The sequence below is a fragment of the Lycorma delicatula genome, chromosome 1 (genome assembly GCF_047948215.1).
Source record: "Lycorma delicatula isolate Av1 chromosome 1, ASM4794821v1, whole genome shotgun sequence".
In the NCBI taxonomy this organism is placed as follows: domain Eukaryota; kingdom Metazoa; phylum Arthropoda; class Insecta; order Hemiptera; family Fulgoridae; genus Lycorma; species Lycorma delicatula.
The window spans coordinates 111,089,523-111,115,261 of NC_134455.1; the positions used below are offsets into that span (position 1 = coordinate 111,089,523).

General features: G+C 37.1%; 1 protein-coding gene across 5 annotated transcripts in view; it reads right to left on the reverse strand.

Moving 5' to 3' along the window:
* LOC142321178 (cytochrome P450 4C1-like) overlaps positions 1-25,739 on the reverse strand; it is an 88,294-nt gene that overhangs the window by 45,933 nt on the left and 16,622 nt on the right. For all 5 annotated transcript variants that reach the window (XM_075359183.1, XM_075359190.1, XM_075359196.1 and 2 more), the window contains 2 exons: positions 23,603-23,672; positions 9,757-9,883 (listed from right to left, as the gene is read on the reverse strand). In XM_075359183.1, coding sequence (XP_075215298.1) covers positions 9,757-9,883; positions 23,603-23,672 — 197 coding nt within the window. The remainder of the gene's footprint in view (positions 1-9,756; positions 9,884-23,602; positions 23,673-25,739) is intronic.

Consider the following 25,739-nt stretch of genomic DNA (forward strand, 5'->3'; position numbering starts at 1 on the left):
GTAATGAGGCTTAGAACTGGACAAAGAATGGGTTCGTAGTGATTGATAAGGAACGGGATATTAATAAGGGTCGATAAAGATTTAATTTTGACACAATCATTGAAAAACCGGAGATTAGCCTGAAAAAACGTGTAAACTAGCGTGCAAGCTTTTCAAAAAGCGTCCAGGTTAACGCGTAAGCTTTCTAAGCCATGCTTAAGCCGCAACGAATGATTGAATGGTTCATACAAAAAACGAATGGCTACCTTGGAGGATCGCGAGCGGATTTCAACGGAGATCTGGAGGAGTATTAAAAAACATAATGAATTGGGAAGAGGAAGATTCGAGTCCGACCTGAAGCTTCAGATAGAATTTAAACCTCTTACCGAACCCTTAATTAAGCTTGCTGATAAAATTAGTTCGGAAGAAGGTGAGGAAAAGCGAATAAAAAAAGAAATATACCCGAAGGCAAGACCGCCACCGTTGGTATCGGCTGAAGAGCTGAGGGGAAAAAAGAAGAGGAATATCGCAATTTTGAAAATAGACTCGACATGGGCTCAATGTATGGGTTCTATCTTCACTAACCGAAGAAGATAGAATGAAGGTTACTAAACGTTCCGTAATAAACGAAGGTCCAACTGAAGGAAGTAAACGGTCGGTTAGTGAGTTACACAAGAAAATGGATACGTCTAGCATGGGTTCCTTTTGGGATAGCTCAACCGTCCGATACGGTTGATGATGAGAAGGGGTAAGGAAACGACAAACTACAAAAATATTTATCCCTTACTTGGTTCGACGACGTGCCGAAAAAGAGACAGAAACACATGTCTAACCGCAATCGAAAAATGAACTGGAAGTCTTTCGAAACCCAACCCACCATTGAATACCTACAGCAAACACCTGATGGGAAGATGAAGGCGAGTATGACTGTAATGACTAGCATTCGAGAAGGGTTAGCGCAGGATTGTATGTTGGATGCCATTATAGACGTAGAAAATAACATGCATAACGTGTACGGTGTACACTTTGATGGAAGCGAACTGAAGATTGGTGATGCAATAATAGATTTTGACAGGGACAGTAATATTCTTATTAGAGAGGATACATATCTTGTGACTCGAGGGTTGTATGAGTTGCTTTTTAAGAAAAAACCACAGTTATACACAGAAGAGGATTTGGAAGAATACAAGAAAATTCTGATCGCGACAAACGCACACAGAAGAAACAACTCCGCTATAGAACGAGTCCAGGATTCAAATATGTAGAGATAATAAGCAAACTTTTTCCGCCTGGAACTACTAAAAAACGAGGGGATGAACTGTTAATACCTACCAAGATGACTTTAAACGAAGATCGTAAAACTGAATACGTTTATTTCGATGACCCCTAACTAAATATGTGAGAGGTTAAAACAGCTGATAGTATCTCAAAAGCCTGGAAATACGGCTCACAATAATGAAATAGTATCGATAATTGAGGAATTGAAAGAAAGAGGGCTAATAAAAGGAGAGACCGTGCTGCAGTCGATTCATTCGAGAAAATGCCAATCAACAGGTTAGGTCAGAGGGAATTTAGAGCGGGGATCTCGTTTGGGATTACCGACGAAGGCGATATCGAAAAAAGAATTTGCAATTTAGCCGGTGAGGAAAGTCCTGATGATGCTATTAATATGGAAGATTGTTTATACTTCATCGAGCAGTACTTTGAAGATCGAGGAACTTTAACGTTCAAAGAGCAGAACAATGTTAATTCATCGATTTTAAAGGCGCCCGTGCTAAAAACGCTGCTAAAATTTTTGAGACGATGAAAATGACCTGATAACCGTGAGATATGCAAGGTTCCTTATTCTGTAGAAATTCGACGAAGCCATCACCTGAATCGAAAATATGATCAAGAAAGAAGTAGTAAATGCTTTCACAAGTACAAATACGACCGATTCCGCTGTTGAAAAGGGATTACGTGAAACAGACTACCGATTGAGAATTGAGATTGGGTAAAATGCGGAAACTCAAACTGAAGAAGAATCAAATATAAAAACGTATGTATCATCTCAAGAATTTCAGTCGAATATAAAATGAGAAACGCGAACAAGCGATTAGTTAGTAAGAAACACGACGCGGCTTGTTAAGTTTTGTTGCAAGTCTTCCAGGTAAAACACTCGACATCGCAAGTGGAGTTGCAGGAACTGTACTCAACCGTGCAGTAGACTTGCTCCCGTTTGAAGCTCATATACAAGGCTACCAGTATTGCGGTCCTGAGACCAAACTAGAAAAACGATTGCAAATAGGAGATCCGGGAATTAACGCGCTCGATAAAGCCTGCAAAGCACACGATATTGCGTTCAGTACCTACAACGATTCTCGATGGAGAGCGCAGGCTGATAAATAATTAGCAGAAAGAGCCTGGCAAAGGGTGTCGGCACCAGATTCTAGCATTGCTGAGAAGGCTGCTGCATGGGCCGTAACAAACTCTATGAAATTAAAAAGCAAATTCGGTGGTAGACTAAAGAGACCTTCGGGCAGAGGTACGCGGAGAAAAACCATAAGAAATAAAGGAAGTGGTGTTTACCTCGAGCCATACAGTTCCAAGAAAGGATGCGGTTTAAAAAAACGACGACCCGCACGCCGCCAGCGCCGACTTCGACAGTGTGGGAAACGAAAACATTAGAAATAATGTGTAAACTCCCCATTCGTCCTTTGACGGGTATGGAGCTGATGCGGTTTGCACGTTAAGTGAAAATACCAAAATTCAGGGGGGTTTTCATGCGCGATACTCTACCGACTTGAATAAACAAATTCGAATCGGGAATAGTAAATCTAGACAGCGTCCTCAATACGGACACACATTGGGTTTGTTATAGAAAACGAGGTGCGAACGTTTATTTTGATAGTTACGGAAATTTACGTCCTCCAAAAGAATTAGTCCGTTATCTTAAATCTGACGGAGTGAAAGCCGATATTAAATATAATTTAGACCGTAAACAACATTATGATTCAGTCGTTTGCGGGCACCTGTGTTTGAACTTTTTAATATGTTCTGCCTGAATGGAAAATCGTCCGTGTTGACAGCAAATTTTTTCTGCCGATAGAACTCGGCGACGCCGCGTGAGAAATCGGTCTCGTTGATTTCATATCTTATAACAACATTCCGAACGTGAAAAAGGGAAAAGATAATATGTTTTATTACGGGGATGACAAAATGGTAAAGTTAACTCCGGGAATGTACGAGATCGAGGATCTAAAGGTGAAACTGAAACGTGCGATGGGTGATTGCAAGGACAACGAGGAAAAAGAGAACGAAGATCCGAACGTGGAAGAAGATAAAAAACGGAAGCTACTATTTCGCAGTAAAGCTATTCATCCAAAATGCTTGTTAAAGATTATAGTCGATCCTACGACCATGCATTCGCGGCTCGTTTGTTCTGAAATAGTAGATTTTACAAAACCCTTTTCCATCCGCACTCTTTTAGGATTTGAGGAGGTGGTCCTGCAGGCAAGCATGTGGCACTTATTTCACAGACCAGTTTGTATTTCATCTCTAAACGCTATACGCATAACTTGCAACGTCGTTCGGGCGATTCGTACGTGGGCGGAGAAGGTCATTTAATTCACGAATTTTTTCTAAAAGTCGGACGAGGATATAGGATAATTGAAGTGCCGCGCAGTGTCATTTATCTGCCAGTCAATACCAAGTACATACAGAATGTAACTGTGCGCGTTTGTAACCAAAACTCGGAACTGATAAATTTCGACGAGGAGGAAGTAGCCGTAAGATTGCATTTGAGACGAAAAAACGATGGGGTTGATTTCATCGATGATATCGAATATAAATACCCTCCTACAGCCACACTATTGTAGAGTCAACCTAAGAAGCTGAAACGCTTAACACGAAAGAACATGCGTTTTCTGGAATCTTTAGGTTTCACGGTCTTACAATAATGAGTGGACAGATAAGAAATGTAGACTCTGTGAACGCGGTGTTTGATGAAAGCATTACAGGTAAATAATACTCATTACCCTTATGCGGCAACCACTTTTAATAATAGTGATGAGATAAGAATACCTATTCAGCAACAAGACATACACACTACCATGTGATAGTTACCTGCATATCTCTGGAAAGTATGGTGATGCTAATGGAGCAGCTGACGCGATGCTAAAATTGTATAATAATTTCGGTGCTTTTCTTTTTGATGAAATCCGGTACGAGATAGCAGGACTAGAAGTTGATAGAGTGAGAAATGTAGACGTAACTTCGACGATAAAAAATGCCGTCTCTCTGAGGATGATAGAAAAAGATAATATTTTTCCGGCGGGTTGGTCATCAGCTGGTACAGATGACACACAGCAAGCCAATGCCGCATGTATCAGCGGTGTATCTGGAAAATTTAGCGTATGGCTTCCACTGAGAATGTTCTTAGGTTTCTTCGAGGATTATAACAGAATACTGCTAAACGTGAAATAAGAACTTATCCTGCTTCGGGCACCCACTGATAATAATGCGGTTGTTGTTCCACCCGGAAAAACATTCATTTTTAGTATCACGAAAATAGTATGGAGAATTCCGTATGTGAATGTATCAGATGAAAGGCGATTACTACTTCTTAAACTTGTCGATAGAGATGAACCTATTTCTATGGCTTTCCGAAAGTGGAACCTATGCAAATATCCGTCTTTACCTAACAGTAAAGATGTTATTTGGACGGTAAAAACAACCTCACAAGAGGAAAAACCTCGTTATTCCATCGTCGGATTTCAAACCTTGAGAAGAGGTGATGCGACTAAAAGCGCTTCCAATTTTGATTCAGTTTCAATTCCAACATCCGTTTATATTTGAATTCGATTTACTATCCGTACGAAAACATTCAATGAAATACACTCATAATGTATGAACTGTTTAAAAGTTTTTATCGATATTACTATAACAAGAAATCCGAAGGAACATTAATTGTTCCGAGTAAATACGTTTCAGTCCCGTTGATATTTATAGACTGTTCAAAACAGAGCGATTCTTTAAAAAATGGCGCTGTAGATATAAAAATCGAGGTTCAAACCGCCAGCCCTATCCTCGGCAGTAGGATAGCTTATTGTTTCATGATAAGCGATTGTGTGATGCAATAAATGTCTTTAACAGGCACAGTCGGAGGCGGTTTTTTTCCAGTACAGTTTGTTTTCTGCTCGGTGAAACATGTCTTTCTTCATAGCCGATTTCAGTTTTTATCGTCTAACCGACAACGATGTGTACATTAAAAAACTAGAAATTATTTCTTGTGACGGGTACCGATTAGAACATTATCTATTTAAACCACCTTTCGATTACTACGAAATATCATCTCGATCTGCTAGAGCAGCAATACAGAATCAACAGAAAGAAATAGGTCACAGTTGGAATTCGGGATTTATTACATATGTAAAGTTACCATCTATTCTCAAAAGTTTAAGAACTAATTTTACAATATATGTAAAAGGTAGAGACAAAAAGAAATTGGTAGAAAAAAATACTAAACGACAACCGATATACAGTAAAAGATCTCGATGGGTACGATTATCCTACGTTCGAAATGACTAATTGTAAAATGAACAAAATCTGTCCTTTTGACGAAAATCACGACTATGCTATGAACAAAACTGTCTGGTTGCATACATTGTGGAGTGAGCACAGCAGATTCTACGATATACTGAATGCGGTAGAAGACGCTATGAAAAAACGCAAGAGTGCTGTTTAATCAGTCCTGGACGGGAGGTTCTCCGCTACCTCCCCAAATGATTCATCATTGATCATTATGGTTCCTGCATAAGTGTATGAAGATTTGCCCGACTACATACAACAAGATCCAGAAATAAAGATCCTTCAACCGTTTCCTGAAGATGGTAAATATTGGAGTGAAGAATAAAAATGTAGTTTTTGATTATTACTTGTATTTAAAACTTAACGCCTATCTGTTTGTATACTTATATTATCTGCTTGTATACTAATATTTTAGTATAAGGAAATATGTAACTAGTTTTTAGTTTATTAAAGAATAATAAATCGATTCTTATGAGAAACAATGTTTTTATTTCTAGATTAAGCCTCTTCCTTTAAATTTCAAGATTTCACCTCTTCCTTTTTTTAAGAACGGAAACTACTATGAGTTTAACGAATTCTTCAAAAAATGATTAGATTCGAAAAGAAAGACCAAGAGCTTTTTGGTTTACTGTGTTACAGTAACAGTATCCAAAAACAGTTTACCGAATTCATAACCAATTTTCATGTTTATCCTAAAAAACGGTTTAGCGAGGATAGAATGAATTCCATATTAAATGTAATTGATTGTGGTGATCTAGTGATAATACTTCAAAAAATGTATTGTAACATTTTATTTCAATAAATATATTACAAAATAACAGTGTTTTTATTTTGTTAGTCCTTTCCCATTTAAATAGATTTAAGTTTAAAATAAAGAAAAAAGGATATGCAACTTGAAGACTAATGTAAACTTTTAAAAATATTTATTTTAGTTAAGTTAGATATATTTTTTAATTGATTACATAAAAACATTTATTTAAGTTGATTACAATATACAGATTTTTTAAATTGATTACAATATACATTTTAAATATATCACAATATACTAATTTTTAAGTTGATTGCAATACTTATATTTTAATTAGAGTATATACATTTTAAATATATTACAATACATTGATTTTTTAAATTGATTACGTTATAAATATTTAAATATGAAATATACATTTCTGACTAATTATTCCTATATAATATCTATAAATAAATAAACCATTCACTACTTTTATGTGTAAAAAGTTGATTTTAATCGATTTTTGATTTTTATTTGTTATAAGGTCATCGGAAGAAGAAGATGAAGAAGAAGGAAGACCCTCTACTCGTCCCATCATCACGGACTGGAGTCCGGAACAGAGCCCAGCAGAGATGCGTCATGAAAGGCATCCATAACCGAAGTGGATGAAGAGCTTCAACACAAACCTTCCTTTAAAACTTACAATAAAAATTAACACAAATCAGCAATTGCGACTCCTCCGGAAAAGGGGACGCATTGCTCCCTCCATATAGTTAGTGCCCCGTTGTGGCGTATTCCTGCTAGCCTATGAAGCGTTAGCACCGAAAGGACTTCAGTGGACGGTCTGAAGGGGAATTACGTCGGGAGGACAGGTTGCATAAGCCTAGCCTTCCGCGGTCGGCCCATAAAATGGGTTCGATAACGCTGGTTTAACAACGGATTGGAATGCAATTAAATCCGTCCTTAAAATACTAAACATTAAATAAAACAAAACTTGAGAAATTAGACCCGTCATTGAAAATAAACTTTTTAAAAATAAACACGCCCGATTAGAATCATCCAGCAGCAAGGGACTCTGTCCAGGTTCTGCGATACGTAGGGAGAAATAAACTCCCGCCAACTTTGCATTCCATTCCATTTCATTTGTTATAATCATTAATACATCAAAAAATATTTCGGTAGAAATAAGAGAAAACAATGAGGTCTCTTTTTCTTCGTTCATTAAAAAAGATTTACAAGATTCTACACAAATGCATTCATCAAATTTTTAAAACTGACTGAATAAATCGTAAAATTTTTTTTAAAACAATCAGCAAATTTCAAGATTAAACTCCTTACTAAAATTAAACTCGCTGTAACCATTAAAACAATTAAACCTTGTTTTATGTAATAATAAAAACAGATGATTTAAGTCATCGTTAATTTCGCTTATACCACTCATTACTTTATTTACAACCTGCATGCATGCATATGCTGCCAAGGTTAATGGTATATTAGCTTTATTTGATTTGAGAAACATCTTAACTGAAAAAAAAAAAACAAAAAAAATTCAATTTAAATCTATTTATTTTATATAAATAAAATACTTTTTTGAAAACTTATTCAATATGCACTATAAAATAATTTTTTGAAAAAATATCAGTCAGAATTTTTGTTATATTTTCGACATAAACGACCTTTAGAAAAGTTTTTAGAAACCCGATACTTAAATTCTAAAGGAAAGTTTGTAACTTTTCCAAAGTATGCAACCATCTGTTTGTATTCCTCTGGAAAATAGCTTTCTTCTTGCATCATAACCATTGACAAATCTTTCAATACATACCACGCGATACTTTCCAGAGAGGGCACCATCATACTCTTGAAAATCATCAATTAGAAACTAAACCGATAAAAATACTTTAATTAACAATTGTATAATGAATAATTAAAAAATTACTCTATACAATTATTTAAATAAATAAAAGTATAAAAACTTTAACATTCAGACTTATTTTAAATTACTTATTATTTATTTTAAAAATAACTGCTTTAACTCAAGCGGAGTATTTATATAACCCCAATGAATAGAATGAATTTTACCAATAGCGATACGTTTATCATCGTAATTACAAAGAGCTAATTTATTTATTTTAATCATTCAATTAGTGTTTAGATTTGAACATTTTTATAGCTTTATAAGTAACAACAGTACTGTGAAGTAAACATTTTTTATAATTATCAAAAATTATTTAAGTTTTAATCACGTTTTTTAATCCCCTTTGCTTTTTAAAATCAGAAATTGCTTTTAAAATCAGAAAAAAATTCGAATTAAAAGCGGCTGGAAAACGGAATTGTTGCTGCTGCTGGAAATGTTGTTAACACTGAAACTAATCAATTCTTTTTTCATTAAAATATTCTTTTATTTAAAGTTTAGAAATTACATCTTATTTAGTAAATACAATGAAAATTTTTTTAACATATTCAAAATGTTTAAAACTAATTATTTTAGCATTGGATATATTATTTATTCGATTCAGTTTTAACTATTATCAACAGTAGTCTAACTACTAATAAACAAAATACGTTATTGTATAATCAAATAAACATATTAACTATTATACGCTTAATATACCAACAAATAAATATCATTATTTTATTCTAGAAATCATATTAATTTAAAAAAATTAGCTGGAAAAATATTACATATTAAAAATGCGTAATAAAAACTGGAATATAAAATTACAACCAGTGAGCAATTAATAAATGTATTTAACATTTAAAGCATACAACTAGACATTTAATTCTTAAACGTAATATTTAACTGGCTTTCTTTACGTATTATATATATCTAGTGTGTAATTAATAAATATATTTAATATTTAAAGATTATATTAGATTAAGCCTCACCTGATTGAAAAAAGTTGCAATCGAAGATAATAAGTAAAGAAGAACACAATAGCACAAAGTAAAACAACGTAAAACGTAATATAAAATCGTTGATAATCATCCGCTATTTATATAAAACAGTTGGCCTTGTCATTGAGATAACTTACAAATAACAAGTAAACATTGACGCAAATGAATTATCATCAGTTGATTTTCAATTTTGTAAACAAGGTTATGCAAAGGCAGCAAGCACGTGTACTACATAAAACGAGGCATTATTTTTTAATTTGTTAATTTTTTTTTAATTAAAAAAATGTATTTTTAATTTTTAAAAAAATTAAAAAATATTTTTAAAGATTTTTATTTATTATTTTTTCATATATTTAAAAAAATGGTGACGTCAGGGTGGGTGATGACATCAGAGGCGGTGATGACGTCATTGGGTCTGTGGTTAGAGGTGTACGGTTGGGAGGGAAGTACAAGGTTGTGCCAGAATCCCCATTTCTCTACTACTTTTAATACATTGCTAATTGTTATTTTGTAATTTAATCGTCATGCATAGAGCTAAATGAATAAAAATAAATAAATTTCTGAATGTTATTCAGTTATCTCACCATTTCTGTGAATGAATGTAAGGTTTTTAATGTTCTATTACATTCTCTTCCAATAGGAGTCAGATTAAATATCCAGTTATGAAACAGCCATGGGGCAAATAGTCTAGTCATGTTTATATTATTCATTCTGAAATGTGGAAAAATTATTAAATTAAAACATTCTATTTCGGGGTTAGTAATAATAATTAACTAAAAATTAACTACTAATTGTTTTGTGAATAGTTGACCTTGATGAATTTGTACTGAATTTAGCTATTTAACCATTGAATGAAATTTAATTATTACAGAGAAAATTAAAATAAAGTATAAAATAGAATAAATGATTGCAAGTAGTTGTAGATGATTTTGTCAAAAATTATCGTATAATCATTAATAATGGAAGTGCTAATTCCAAGAACATTAGACATCACTAATTGAAGAGAGTTTTGAAGGTCCTTTCATTATATCTCAATGTTATTTTTTTAAAATGAATTATCTGGGAGGAAAATATTAAAAATAAATTTACTAAAAACCATCTTTAGATAAATAAAGATCTTTAACAAATAATGAGCTATGAGAAACAGTAATACAAATAAATAGGAAAACAAGATTTCTTTCAAGAAATGCAAAAAATTACTTAAAATTTTAATTTTAAGTAAATTTAAACTTGAAAGTTTTAACTTAAAAATGTAAACTTTAGTAATTATTTTTAGAAATTTTTTTCCGAGTTTTGGCTTTTCTCAGTGTTTCAGTGTAATCCACTTACAACTTAGTTTTAAAATGAGCCATTTTGCATGTAAATTGGTTTAGTTTTAACTGATTTATTATGTTTTACACAATATGGTTTTTAGGTTAGTTATTGTTATTCATTGTGGATTTTTGTTTTGTTTTTGTGTGTGACCTCAGATCATATAAGTATCTCCCATTTTTGGGGCCCAATCCCCCAGGTGCTGTTCTCGAAAGTTAACAGTACTGATTAAGTACAAATTACTGCACACGGAATACAAGTTAGCGGCAGCTTAGCTGGCGAATATTTTTAATAGGTTGGGTCTCATATGGTCCAGGTTTTTAACATTAGTAGTTAGTTTTATTGTGTAGTTTTGTTAAATTCAGTTTAGCTTCCGTAGTTTTGTTTAATTACAGTATCTAGAAGTGTAATGCACAACGTAGTTTAGCGGAAGTGACGTCAACGGGACAGGCTTGGCTTTTTATAAATTTTCAGGTAATACATGGTCGTCCTGCAACAAATCTTTAGTTTTATTATTTTTTTTCGGTGTTTTGATCGGGGATTCTCCCATTGCCTTTTTGTAGGTTCGCCGCAGCTTTAAAGCAGAATTTCGGTAAAATTATAATTAAATTTTTTCCCTGCATAAAGGGAACGTCGTCAGCCAGTGTTTCCTTAGATCGAAGTCCGTTGAGTAATTTCTTGTATTTTCGCGACAGAATGTCGCTAGGGAAGGCTTTCAAGCCCAGAAAGATCCCTCCCAAGTCCTCAGTGAGACTTCACTCAATGAGGGAGAGGCATTCGTTGTCGAAAAACATGACACTGCGAGGGTCGTTGAGAAGGAGCTGTCTCCTAGGGGAGCGCACTCTGCGGAAAACCTGACTAGAGGCCGACCAGAGGGGGTCCTGAGGAACTGACGGATTGCAATCTGGATTCAATGTGTGGAAAGCGTTTAGGTTGGTTGAAGATGAAGTTAAAAGGATTAAATTTCTCGTGAGGATTATTACCAAGCGAGAAATCAAAGATGTAGCCACTAAGCTTGAATTTAGTGTTGGATACGCTTTGGACTCGTATTAAAAATATTGTCATGGGCGCTCAAGTTTCTTTTTTTGGGAGCAAGGAGGTTGCCACGCAAACCAGGGGGCTTGAAGATAAGATGCGGTGTGAGGTCGAGGAAGATCTCGTTAAATATCTTTCTAGGCAGGATGTGAAAAGCCTTCTTCTAACGAAACGAAGGAAGATTTTAACGAGAACAACCGTAAAGGCAGGTCTGCCAGTGTGTGACAGGGTGTACATCGTCACCGAGGTAGATCTTGCCCGCTGTGGGGAGAAAATCTTCCCTAATCGTGTTATGCCAACTCTAAATGGCATGATTAGGGCGGGTAAACTCAAGAAAGGCAAAGTTTATACCTTGGTCGTGGTCCTCTGTTGTAGTGGATGACAAAGCCTAGTGCTTACAGTCTCGAAATTATGTACTCGTGGTAGATACTGATGGTGATGAGGAAGTCATGGAGCTTTTAATGGACGGCCTGGAGAAGGCAAGAACGCAATTGGTGGGTGTACTTTCTGATCTCCCTGATGGTATTGTCTATCGGAAACAAGGTACTGATTCCGCTAAGGAAATGGCTTGAAAGAGAAGGGAGGCGCGGTAACATGCAATTTGCTCTGTACACCGGCAGTGATATAGGGAGTGCCCAGACACCTAAAGGCGGGGAATCCGCACACCGTGTGGAGACTGTGGTAGTCTCTTCAAAGGGTATGGGAATACGCCGACGTACTTAAACAGGTAAAAAACGAAACGGCAATCTCAGAGGGTATGAAGGTTCTCTCAATGAGAAAAGGCCCAAGAGATGTGCTAGAAAAGAAGGAGGCCTCAGTTGAAGTGAGAGCAAGGATTCAGGAGAAGGTAGGGGAGGTCAAGGTCACTAACAAGGTGAAAGCCTCCAAACTAGCCACCATCAGGATTAGGGATATCTGTGCTGACACAGACCACGAAGAGATCATTAAGGGAATAGTAGCGGGCAACAACGTCAAGTGTACGCCGGTTATTATAGCGTGGAGATCCGCATACGAGGAAATCTGGAATGTCGTAGTGAAACTGGAGGAGACGGTGGCATGAAACCTCTGTAGGCGGAAGAGAATCAAGATCGGCTGGGTCCACTGCAGAGTACAAGAATGGAAAAAGGAGTTGAAATGTTTCAAATGTGGGGGAAGTTAGCATGTGGCCGCCTAGTGCACAGGCCCTTTGTTTTAACTGCGGGATGGATGGTAACTTAGCCAAGAGTTGCAGTGGACCTAGAGAGTGTCTGGCCTACAAAGGAGAAGGGCACAGACCAGCGGCAAGTTGTGCCCATTTGCTATTGGGAAGGGTAAGGAAGGAAGGAATTAAATATGAAATTCCTCCAAATTAATGTTAATAGAAGCGTCTCGGCACACGACATGGTGCTAAAGGTGGCGGGAGACAAAGAGGTAGATACAATGCTCATCAGCGAGCCAAACCCCCGGAAAATTCGCGATGGCTGGTTCTCCGACATCCATGGCAACAGCGTGGTAGGCGGAGTGTCTCGAGTCTCTGTCGTTAACAGTGATTTGGGCGGGAGTTTTGTGTATGTGGAACTGGAAGACTTCATTGTTTACAGTTACTACATATCCCCTAATATGCCACTGAATCAGTTTGAGGTTTTCCTGGATGAGCTGAGGACTCTATCTCTAGAGTGAGGAAGAGGGTTATCGTCGCTAGAGACCTAAATGCAAAGAGCGTGGTCTGGGGCTGTCGTACTACGAATATCCGAAGTATGAGGCTAATCGAGGCCATGGATCTCTGCGGCTTGTGCCATAACCGAGGGAACGCTGCCACCTTTGTTAGAGGAGATTACGGCAGCGTTCTTTATGGCACGTTTGCGTCAGCGGATCTCCTCAGGTTCGTCAACGGATGGGAAGTACTGGAAGAGGAGTCTTATTTTAGACAGATTTATTTTCTTCTAGGTACTGTTGCCCGACCGTCTGCAGGAGATTAGGTCAATGCGGTTGAGGCCCACTTCGCTGGAGCTGGAGCGGGTAAAGGAAGTTCAGAAGAGGGAGGTTGCGGATACAGAGATCCTTTCCTTCGAGGATTCGTGTAGCCTCCTGAGCAAGGCGTGCGCGGAGGTGAAACCCGTAGCTGGGAACACCAGTCGGAGGAGGGTCTATTGGTGGAACCCAGAAGTGGCAACTAGAAGAGCTGACTGCATCCTGGCTAGGAGGAGGTACGTTACGGAGGGTCGAAGGAACGGTGGAGGAGGCAGACTGGAGGCCCTGGATATTCTTTGTAATGCGAAGAAAGCCTTCAAAGACGCGATCCTGAAGTCCAAGAAGCAGAAGTGGAAGGAGTTATGTCTGCAATTGGATAAGGATCCTTGGGAAGTTGCCATCCATATTGTGACTAGTAAGTTTGGTAGGTCTCTTTCCATTCTGCTGGATGAGCTCCTGAAGAAAGTGGTGGCAAGAGGAAAACAACCAGCAGGTTTGAACGATTACTACTCTCGAGGCTTGAAGAGGAGATCGTGGTCAGGGGCGGCCTTGATGATAGTCAGTACGGCTTCCGTCAGGGCAAGTCTATTGATGCGGCCTTCAATGTAGTTGGTATCATCAAGGAGGCATTGAGAGGCATCCGTAGAACTAGGAAGATCCCGGATTTCATATTATTAGACATCAGAAACGCGTTCAACATGTTGCAGTAGGGTCTCATAACAGAAGCCTTGGAGAGGAGGAGAGTCAGTGACTTAGAGGAGAATTCTTCACGATTCTCTCAGTCAGAGGGAGATAGTCTATGATTTGAACGGTAACGTGGTAAGGAGAGTGGTGATCGCGGGCGTGCCGCAGAATTCTGTTCTTGGGCCTTCATTATGGAACTTGGCCTACGACCTGGTTCTCAGGCTGGAGCTTCCTCAGTGGTCACAAACTATAGCGTATGCCGATAATCTAGGCCTATTGGTAGTTGCTGGTACGGAGGCGGAAGTGATGGCCAAAGCCGCAGACGCAATCGACAGTATCATGGACTGGTTTGACGTCAGCGGGTTGCAAGTGGCTGTCAATAAGGTGCAAGTCATTGTATTTGTCGGGAGGAGGAGACTTGCTGATGTGACCTTCTCGGTCAGAGGCACTGTCATGGTGCCGGCTCCAGCGGTAAAGTATCTTGATCTCTGACTAGACAAGAAACTGACGTACCAGGTACACATCAGGGAAATCGCGGGCAAGGCTGAAAGAACAGCTTCGGCATTGTGCCGCATTATGGCAAACGTCGGGGGGCCACGTCAGTCGAAGAGACGTCTGCTGGCATCGGTGGTAGACTCTATAATGCTGTACGGCGTTGCGATGTGGGAGGTGGGGCTGTGCATTGCCAGAGGCCGGGATATCCTGGAGCGGATACGAAGAAGAATGGCGATACGTGTGGTCTCAGCCTACCGTACCGTTTCGTTTAAGGCAGCTATGGTCCTTTCCGGGCTTCCTCCTCTCTCGACTTGCTATCCAATGTGTATCACCGATGTTTTATGCTAGGTTAGATTAGGTTAGTGATTCTATTTGATTAATGCTATGATCAGTTGATTCTACACCCTTAAATGAATTTATTGATGTGTTGTCTATTTATTGGGAGGATATTCCTCTTTATTAGAAATATTTTATAATCATTGTTAAGTTAGGTACATTTTTAGGCTAGGCTTATATTATAAAGGCAAGGAGTCATGGATTCTCATTGTGGATTTTATATATAAAAAAATAATAAATAAATAAAAAATGGAAGGAAAAATTAGATAGAATGATCTTAATTGGAAGATCGTTGTTTCTTTGTTCCTATTTCACATCCTGGCTCGTTTGTGGCGTTTTAAGAGCAGTGTTTTATTTCCTTTGAAGGAATAAGATTATTAGAAAACATCGTTTTCGCTTTTCGCATTTTAGGCTAACTCCGCGTTGAAGGTGTCTTTCTTTCACATCTCGAAGTGTAATGCCTCGGGGTGATCCCGGGATGCGTAGTTTTACTCCAAAGGAGGGAGGGGTTTAGTCGGTAGTCTGTTGATTGTTGATGGCGGTTGGATTAGACCACCAGCAGGGGTCCGATACTTCGTGCGTAAATGCATTTTCACCTCCGTCCCAAAAGGTGCACTCTATCTAACAGATCATGGTTATTAGGAAATGTGTATATGTATATATAAAGTTTGTCTGCTTGTTTTGTACACCGATTACTTTCAAATTTGCAGGATACATTCGTATTATCCCAGGGAAGATTGTAAGCTATCGACCGAGACCCTAGTTTCCTTTAAGGTTAAGATATTAAAAATAATCATTATTTCTTACCCCCCAAAGAGGATGAAGTGTGAATTAATGATTCCATAAGAAAACAATAGATTAATCCGTTTACTTCATTATTTTATTTATGTCACCATGGCAATGGAGTAAGTTATGAATTTTTCGTCGTCAAAGGTGTGTGTACTTTAGTTACCATAGTTACTATTCTGTCTTTTGTAATTTAGTTTCTTTTTCAGGTTTCTATAGCTGAGTTCTATAATTATTATTTATTAGCATTATTCTCACAACCATGAAGAAACGTATAGTGCGGGTCTCCAGGGGGGTGGATCCTATGGGTACGAATCTACGAGCTTGTGACGTCACGTGCTGACATCTCATTATATTAATGTTTTCTAAAACATTATTTTTGCGCGTAATTATTATTTTTTATTTCGTTTTTCGACTTACAAACAATACGGGCGCCGAAAAAATACATTTATGTTGTGTGTTTAATTCTTTCCACTTGAGTTGATTAAGTGAATACAAATTCTTAACGGCTCAATCTCGTAAACAATAACAATTCCTTAACCAATGTCTAATGCTCTGATTGGTATTATGTACAGGCCTATAAAAATTTATACATGCAGTTAGAAATGATGTCTTTCGCCACAATTATATTTACATCCGTCATTCGTAGTACACAATGTGTGCATATGAAATAAATTTTAGTCCGGTTTATATCGTGTTCAGTGAAGGTATTCAGATAGCATTTTTGTGCGGTCATATTATTTTATAATTACTCATTGTTTTACGCAAATTTTTGTAATATATTATATTTTGTTTTATTTTTGTTCGTGTGTTATTAATGCGGTTTGTTATGACAGAATTTAAATCTGTAGTTAAGAAAAAAACTTAGGAGTCAAGCACGTTAAATTATCAAGTAGGTAAATTAACTGATGACAAACATAAAATCGGCATTCAAAAATGCGAAAAGAACTACAGCTGATGGGTTATTAAGAACACAGGTTCAAAAACTCAGAAGAGAAAAAAAGTCATGATTCTTCAATCAACATCCATTCATTAGGCGTTCCTGGATACTCTGTTTCCAGATGCTCCGGAGGGTGAAGCGGAAATCGGCGTTAGGGCGGGTGAAACACCAGTCCCTGGCGTTCGACCGTGGAACCCGAAGATATAGACCGAGTGGTTTCTCGAATGGCATTGAAGAAAGCACCGGAGATTGACCAACTTGACCCGGATATTTTTTACCATCTGCTGCCTGTCATAAGAGAGCCGCTTGGCAGACTGTTCTCGGGGTGCCTAAGCTGGGCTGCTTTCCGGCTTGCTGGAGGTGGCTTTGGTGAGGGTGCTCTTAGAACCTGGAAAGGATCCTGGTGAAGTCAGCAGTTATCGGCCCATCAGCCTCTTGCCGGCAAGTTGCTGGAAAGGCTGGTTGTGGAACGGCTCTGGGAAAACATCGATATGAACTGTTTTCTAAATCGAGGCCAATATGGCTTCATGAAAGGGGTTGGCACCGAGGATTGCATCTTAAATGCTCTTGCCTAGGTGGAAAGCGCCGACTGCAAATACGTTTTGGCAATTTTTATTGACATAGAGGTAGCATTTCCTTCCTTATGTTGGAGTTCTGTCCTCTATGAATTGGAACGCCGCAATGTTTCCGAAGCCCTGCAGACCGTGGTAAGAAACTATAATTTGTCTAACCGCACGGCTCTATTTAAGGATGCGCACCTAGTTGAGGAAAAATCCGTCACCAGGGGAAGCCCGCAGGGTTCCGTTCTCGGTCCCCTGCTGTGGAACCTGGTGTTTGATGGATTTTGGGGTTGACATTCCCAGAAGGGGTCACGGCCCAGGCTTTCGCCGATGACTGTCTCCTTTTAGTTTGTGATAATTCAAGACCGCAGCTAGAGAATAGGGCGCAGGCGGCGTTGTCAACCGCCGAGGGCTGGATGGACATGCAAAATTTAAAGATTTTTGTGCCCAAGGTGTTTTGTTTGCTACCTAGGTGTTTTGTTTGATGACAAGTTGCTTTACAGTAACCACATTAAGCAAGTTGCGGCGGACGCCGTCTCTGTGTTGCACAAACTTAGAAGGATTGCTCGAAAGGATTACGGGCTGTCGGGCCGTCAAATGTACTTGGTGTACCGAGGTGTTTTCGAGAGCATGATCGCATACACGGCGGCAATTTGGGCGCATAGGTTGGATAGAAATAGAGCACTGCTTCAAAATTTAAAGAGTGCCCAGCGCAGAGCCTTGATAGTATGCACTGGTGTTTTTAAAAGAACCTCCTACGAGGCTACCACTGTTTTGGGAAAGGCTCTCCCAATCGATTTAGTGGTGAAAGTTCGGGTAGCCATGTACAAGTTGCGAAGAGGTCGGGATGCCGAGGCATTTGGGATGCGGTTTCGAGCCCGGCTAGAACCAGAGCGGAACGGCGATCACAATGCACCGGATCTAAATTTCGTTCAGTTGCCCATTTCCCGCCTGCGGAAGAGGCTATGGAGCCTCGCGATGGAGGCATGGCAGCTTGAATGGCACACCACAACTAAGGGAAGATCCTTGTATAGGTTTATACAGGATATGGGGGGATAGTATGCCTTGGGCAGGGGGTGCCCAAGCGCTCACCAACCATGTTGATTTGAAACAATATCTGTTTCGGTTTCGCCTAGCGGCTGATGAGTTATGTGTCTGCGGGGAGGTCCAGTCGAACGAGCATAAGATGTTCGACTGCCCTGCTCTTGGGGGGGCCAGAGACCGGGCCACCCTGGAACTTAGAGGTCAGGGGAAAAACTGGCCGCTCATAAACGGCGAGTCAGTGTGGCGAGAGCCGCATTGTCGGACCGTGTGGGAGTTCCTCGATGAGGTTACGAAGCTCAACCGTCATAGCTTAGAGTTTTTTAATTAATCTGGGTTATACTGATTCCTATATCCTATCGCCGCTGTGGCAAGTTTTTCCTGAGATAATGGCTGGCTACCAGCCAGATACAAGCTCAAGCGCTTTAAATGGTGGACAGGCACTAGCTGGCATACAGCGACCGAGGCGTGACAGCCTAAATTGCTGTCTTTTACTTTATTAACTTTAATGACTTTTAGTAATTAGTAACAAGGGATGCGCCTCCCCGATCTAGATTTAGTTTGACAAGTGAGCGGTTGGGACACATAAGCGGGTGGTGAATAGCACCCTGCTTAATCCGCTCACGCTGATAGGTAGCTCACTAGGAGCTTTTAGGTAACGAGGTCGCTAAACTGTTTCAGAGGCACAGTAGCGGTATCTTGGCACTGACATTTGGTCTATGCTCTAGGGCGACCGAATGGGGTGGTGGCGGGAGAAATGCCAGTTAACAAAAAAAATCCCAGTCGTATTCTTTTAGCACGCCGACAATTGAATATTTGCAGGCAATGGCTAAGTACATACAAAGCAATGCTACAATTGTTTATTTGGATGAAACGTACATTTTATGTTCGCATTGTTTGACAAAGTCGTGGTCTGATAGTATTGTTGAGGGCCTTCATGTGCCGATTAATAAAGGTGACCGTTTAATAGTAATTCATGCTGGAGGAGAAATCGGGTTTATTCCGAACGCATTTTTAACTTGGAAAGCCGGTTCGTAAAGTGGCGACTGCCATGACAACATGAATACAGACAATTTCATGAAATGGGCGCGTGAAAAACTGATTCCAATTCTTCCAACAATGTCAGCAGTAGTTATTGATAACGCCCCTTATCACAATACAAGTATTGATAAAGCGCCAAATTCTAACTCCAGAAGAAAAGATATGACCGATTGGCTGGAAAAACCCCATATTCCGTATATTTAAAAAATGCTGAAACCACAGTTATATGAATTAGTAAACTTACATATAACTAAAGTACAAAAATATCACTTGGATGAACTTTTGAAAAAAACATGGGCATCGTATTCTTAGACTCCCCACCGTACCATCCTGCTTTGAATTCGATCGAGATGGTATGGTCAGCCGTAAAAATACGATATGTGGTAAGTCATAACACATTTTATTCACAAATGTTGAAAAATTAACATGAATGAAGATGAATGGAAACCCTACTCTGAAAAAGTAAAAAATATTGAAAAAGAGTATGAAAAATTGGAACCACTGATAGATGAAATGACAGAACATTGTGTTATACGTGTAGACTCTGGTAGAGAAAGTGAAAATGAAAGTGACAGTGACAGCGATTCGTTTAGCGAGGATGGTGAACTTGCTAGAAGTTTGAATTAGATGCATGAAGAAAATTCAAGTAAGCTTTTGTTTATTATTAAAAATTAATAATTTATTATAAATAAAGGTTATAAAAGAATTAATTACGTTTTGTTTATAATTATTAAATGTAAATATAATAGTTATTACCGTTTACAATATGATAATAAGTAATACTTCGATTTGGTACGCCGAGTTAATGTTTTCAGGCCGAGTAGTAATACGCAGTCTGCTCGTGACGTAACAAGCTCGTACATTGGCTGAGCCTAATACAAATGGGAAGGGCGACCGAATCGGGCTCTGCGGTTGTCCAGGGCGCCGATCTGGGGCTACATTTAATTATAATCGTTTCAGTGCTCATGAGATAAAAATAAAACAATGAATGACCTCGAACAACAGATAAAAATAATTTCTTTATGAATTTTAATTTTATATTCACGTTTTCTCTTAAACGAAAATTGAGCGTGGTAGTAATATAAAAAAAAAGAAAAGAGAATAATCTTAAAGCTTTAATGAATTCTTACATTTACATCGATGACTGTGAACATTAGTATGTTTACAGTTCGTAGTAGTAGTGTAATACAGCCGATATTTTCGATAGCTCGGAGTTCACTATATATGCCATTTAGATCCGAGTCTGCACGTTACACGTTAAACACGTCCTCTATTGCGTTCCAGCTTGGCGATTTGTAAATATCAGATATATGATGTGATATCAAATTATATTGTTCCCGTGTACAAAACATAGCACAAGATGGTTTTGTTTACATACATCACAACTTATCCATCTATTTCTCGAGCATCTTTAAAATTATTAATAACGGTAATATTATACGCTACTTTTTCATACTGGTACACTGACATTACGGTCAATTTTATCATTCGTATTTAATATTTCTTTGATTTTTTTGTAAATTGATTTAACGTATGTAATGTGAAGTTTTTTATCTCATCGCATCAATAATTATTCAGATTCATGACATCAACGGTTGGATTCTAAATAATTCAGTATTTCTTTAGATATTAAGTGTAGGAAGTGTTTTTCCCTTTTATCATAACATCTATTGAACAGGTTACGCAGCCCGTAATACAATTTTTTAGGTCAATTTCTATCACGCAAACCTTCTATTATTATATGTACGGGTCGTTCACCATTAATAGGTATTACCATTAACGCGGATATATTGATATTTAAAGTGTACATAACATAATTTTTGTTGCTGTAACGTTGTGCAATTTACTATCCACCACAAAAAGCTACTTTTTGATCTGTTACAATAATTGTGTAATTCACACTTTAGTTCAGAACCAACCCCTCATATTTGTTGCAATTTGCTATGTGCATTACATTGACAACAATCTTGCCATTACTTACATTGCAATTTACTACCCATCATAAAATGCAAGTTTTTGATCTATTACAATAATTGTATAATTTATGTTTTGGTACAGAATCCGCTCCCCATATTCGTTGCAATATACCATTCCCCATAAAATCATTCCAATCTTTCCAACAATGTTGTCGCCTCACTTCATCGCAATTTATCCCAGACAAATTTCTCGTTGCAATTTAACACCTACCATAAAACGCTACATTTTGCTCTTTCACAGCATCGACGCAATTTACCACCATGCCACAGCAGTAGCTGCGTTTTGATACACCACCCGCCCCGTACAACTACTACTATCTATATAATAGTGCCTTTAAAGCTACCCAGCTACTTAACGCAGTCATACCGACTTACGCTGTTAGCATAATCAAACGGAAGGGAGCATTAAAATGTTGGATAATGTATTTTTTACTGATGAGGCTTGGTTTCAATTGACTGGTTACGTTAATAGTCGGAATGATAGCACTGGAGTCCCAACAATCCTTATGTCAAACTTTCACGAACTCTTCATCCGCAGAAAATTGGTGTGTGGTGTGCAATTTACAGGCGAAGAATTTTTAGCCCCAAATTCTTTAAAGAAACATCCTAATGCAGACCTCTACCAAGGAATTTATTACAAATTTAGAATTAAACGAGAGAGATTTGGGTTTTAACAAGATGGGGCCACGTCGCATGGTAAAAGCAACAATGGACCTTTTGAAAAATTTCTTTGATGAAAGAGTAATATCGACTGGCTTATGACCAACTAGATCACCTAATCATTCTCCTGAAGATCTTTTCTCAGGGGATATCTAAAAGGTGTGAATTGAAAAACAATTCACAAGCCATTGAAGAACTGAAAGCCAACATAACTAAAGAAATACGAGAAATTGGAAGAGGTACACTTTGAAAGGTGCACGGAATATAAAAAAGAGGGTAAAGGCTTGCATTGATGGAAATGGTGGACACTTTCAAAATTTCGTTTTTTGTTTGTTATAAGAATGTTAATGGCTGAATCTTAAAATATTTTTGCTATTGATTTCAAATAATTAAGTGGTATCTTTTTATTAGGCATAATTTTTTTTTGTAATTACCATTTTTTGTTGTTAGAAAATACTTTTGTTGTAGTATAACAATATTACACACAATTTCTACATACATAAAATCTGCTTCTTTCGGATTTTCTAGTGTGGTTTGCTGTAAGTATATGAGTCTTGACCCCGACGGGGAGTCTTATTCTTTAAGACTTTGGGGGTTGGCGTCCCCACGGGCCTAGCCTCTGCAGCTGTTCTTCCCACTATACAGTGAACTGCAGAACACTTTACACTACACACATATACTACACCAAAAACACTACATAAATTACAACATACACACTTACACAATTACACAACAACATCCTACACTGATATTTCTTACATTTATACTCGGTGGTGTTGCGACATCTTACGAAACGCATCTGTAACCCAAGGTGGGAACAAATCGTGCTGATGGGTGAATGGCTCTACGTAGTGAGTCTCGAACGATGTACTCTGGGCACCAGGGCAAACCCAGTTGTATTTAGCTCTAGCTCCAGTACGCGTGCGCTCTGCTGGAGTGGTCCATTTTTCGCCAGCACTTTTTGGGACCAAAATTTCAGTTCCAATAATAAATACAATGATGGTGGTGGTCCATCTGAAAAACCACCAAATCTAGTCTTGTGAGAGACCTCGGTCAGCTTTGTCTGACGAGGATAAAAGTCCTACTGAAGAGAACCGCAAATCATTACACTTGAATTCTAAAAATATTAGATTCGTTTTTCTCCGAAATAGTCAGGAAGGTGGCTCCCTCCAAAAGGTTTCACCTTTCTTAATAAACAAAACTATAACAGGTGCAAGTGGTTCCCCAAAGAATAACAGGAAATTACGTGACGGATCGATTCTGATTGAAACATTCAACGATGAACAGAGTCGATCTATCTTACGTCTCCCTAATATGGGTGGTATAAATATCAGTGCAGAATGCCACAAAACGTTAAATACGAGCCGAGGAGTAATTTTTTTCCTGGCTGCCTACATATGGATATGATGTTGCCACACTTGTTAAGACCTCAATTACTCAGTTTATTCTCTTTTGTGCAGTTATTCATTTATTTATTCTACTTTACTCACTAAATAATAATTATTAGTTAAAGAACTAATAAAAAATTTATTTTGACACATTACAAAATACGTATAAAAAAAATAAAAATACTGGAATATCAATCAAACTAATAATAAAAACAAATTAGACTTACTTTTTTGTTGCCTTAGCATATTCTTCACCTTTATCTGGTAAATTTTCTAATGAGACTCCCATAGCAGCCTCTAAAAATAGAATGAAAGACCCATTACTAAAAACCTCTTTATAGATATGATGTATAACTGGCGTTCAAATTCTATGAATTTAATACTCATGTTCTGTTTTTAAACTGCTCCCCAAAAATTGTTGGAAATTCCTAAATTTCATCTTATATGATTCAATCTATCAACATGTGAATCAAAATTAAACTTATTTAAAATGTAACCGTTGAAACACTGATTTACTTCTGCCTCTTTATAAGGATACTACTAAAGTTTGTTCCATAATGAAGTAATATAAAAAAAAGAACTGTTAAATTACAACATTAAATATGCTGGGTATAAATAAAGTGTCTATTCTAATCAGTATATTATAATACACTTATAGATTATGTCAGGAATGGATTGTGGCTACTCCATGGATAAAAAAAATGAAATGTTCTTGTCTTTCCATGGCTGGATTAAGAGAAAATGTGATAAAACCTTGGTCAGAGCAGCATGACAAAGTACACAATTAATTATAAAATAAAAATAAAAGTGGTCAGTATGTATATTAGTAATTAAAACTACATGAAATAAAATTAAATATGTAAAGCTATTAAACGTAATAAAGTAAGTACAAAAACAATCACAATTTAAGTCATTAATGAAATTTATATGATCAGGTATTTATATAAATGTTAAATATATACATATACTAGTGTTTGTTAGCTATCTAAATTTCTGTAAAAAATCATCTACATAGTAATATTGTTTTTGAAAAAGAACATCTTTAAATTTATGTTTTGAATAAATTGGTAGGAAGTTCTTTTAAATGGTTTGATAAAATGAACATGAATGCTTGAACAAAATGAATGTAAATGTTTCTTCTAAATTGTTTTAAATGTTACTGATAGAGGATACAAAAATAAATTGTAAAATACACTTATACTACAAATGTTTTTTACCTTTAAATAGTAGTAATTATTAAATGGAAATTTCCTGTTAAATAACATGATATTCTATGAAATATTGATACTGAATGCAATTCTTTATGATTGAATTAAGCACTAGGCTAATATTTTAAATTCTGTTAATCATTCATTTACAATTACAATAAAAATCTTCAATCCATTTGAATGTACATCACTTGGACCAGTAATGCTCTTCAGAAGTTTATTTACTTTTTTAAATTTTGAAAATATATCCTTCATTAGATAGATTTTTCTTTTAACTAGTCTCTTTTCAAAGTTAACCTAGCACTACTTTTATTATGGCTTTTGATAAAGCTCACTAGTAGCATATAATGATTTTTTTTGTTTAGTTATTTGATTGATAAACTTCTCCATTCTTCTCTTTACGCACCACTTCATTAAGTACTCATTTATTCTGAACATACTTTTTACATTCTATATCCTCAATTATTTCTTCAATGTATTCTAATCTTTGTTTTCTTTAAAGATGCTTTTTTCAAGTATACTTCCTTCTACAATAAAATTCACCTATATGTAATACCTTAATATGCTCCACCAACCTTATCAATCATTTGATCAATTTCTTCTGTAAACTTTTCTCTTTTACAATTTCTTTTTAACAAAAGGAACGGCATTTCACATTCTGTTAACTCACTTAGTTTTCAACATTCTCCTGTAGCATGATGTTTCAAATGCCTTCTTTTTTTGGTGCCCCAATTTTCCATGTTTTGCTACCATAAAGCATTACATTTGATTCAACTATTTCCAAAAATTTCTTGCTAATTCCTAAATTTCTCTTTTACACTAGAAAATTTCTAATTCACATATAAGCTGTCTCACTTATTTCTGTAAATTTGATTTTGTTCATTCTTTCACTTTTATTATTTAAATAGCAAACTATGATTTTTGGTTAATTATGTTCTCCAACCTTTTTATAACTTCTCATTCATTACGTTCCTTTCTCTTACTTTTAATTTCCTTTGTTTTACTCTCGTTAGTTTCAAATTGAATTTTCCCCCAGCAAAAATTCCATATCATTTTATTACCTCTTCTAACTCATTCCATTTTCTACTTAAATTACAATATTAGATATAACAATATTACCATTCTGCTGATCTCAGTAGTAGAGTGGTTGCATCTT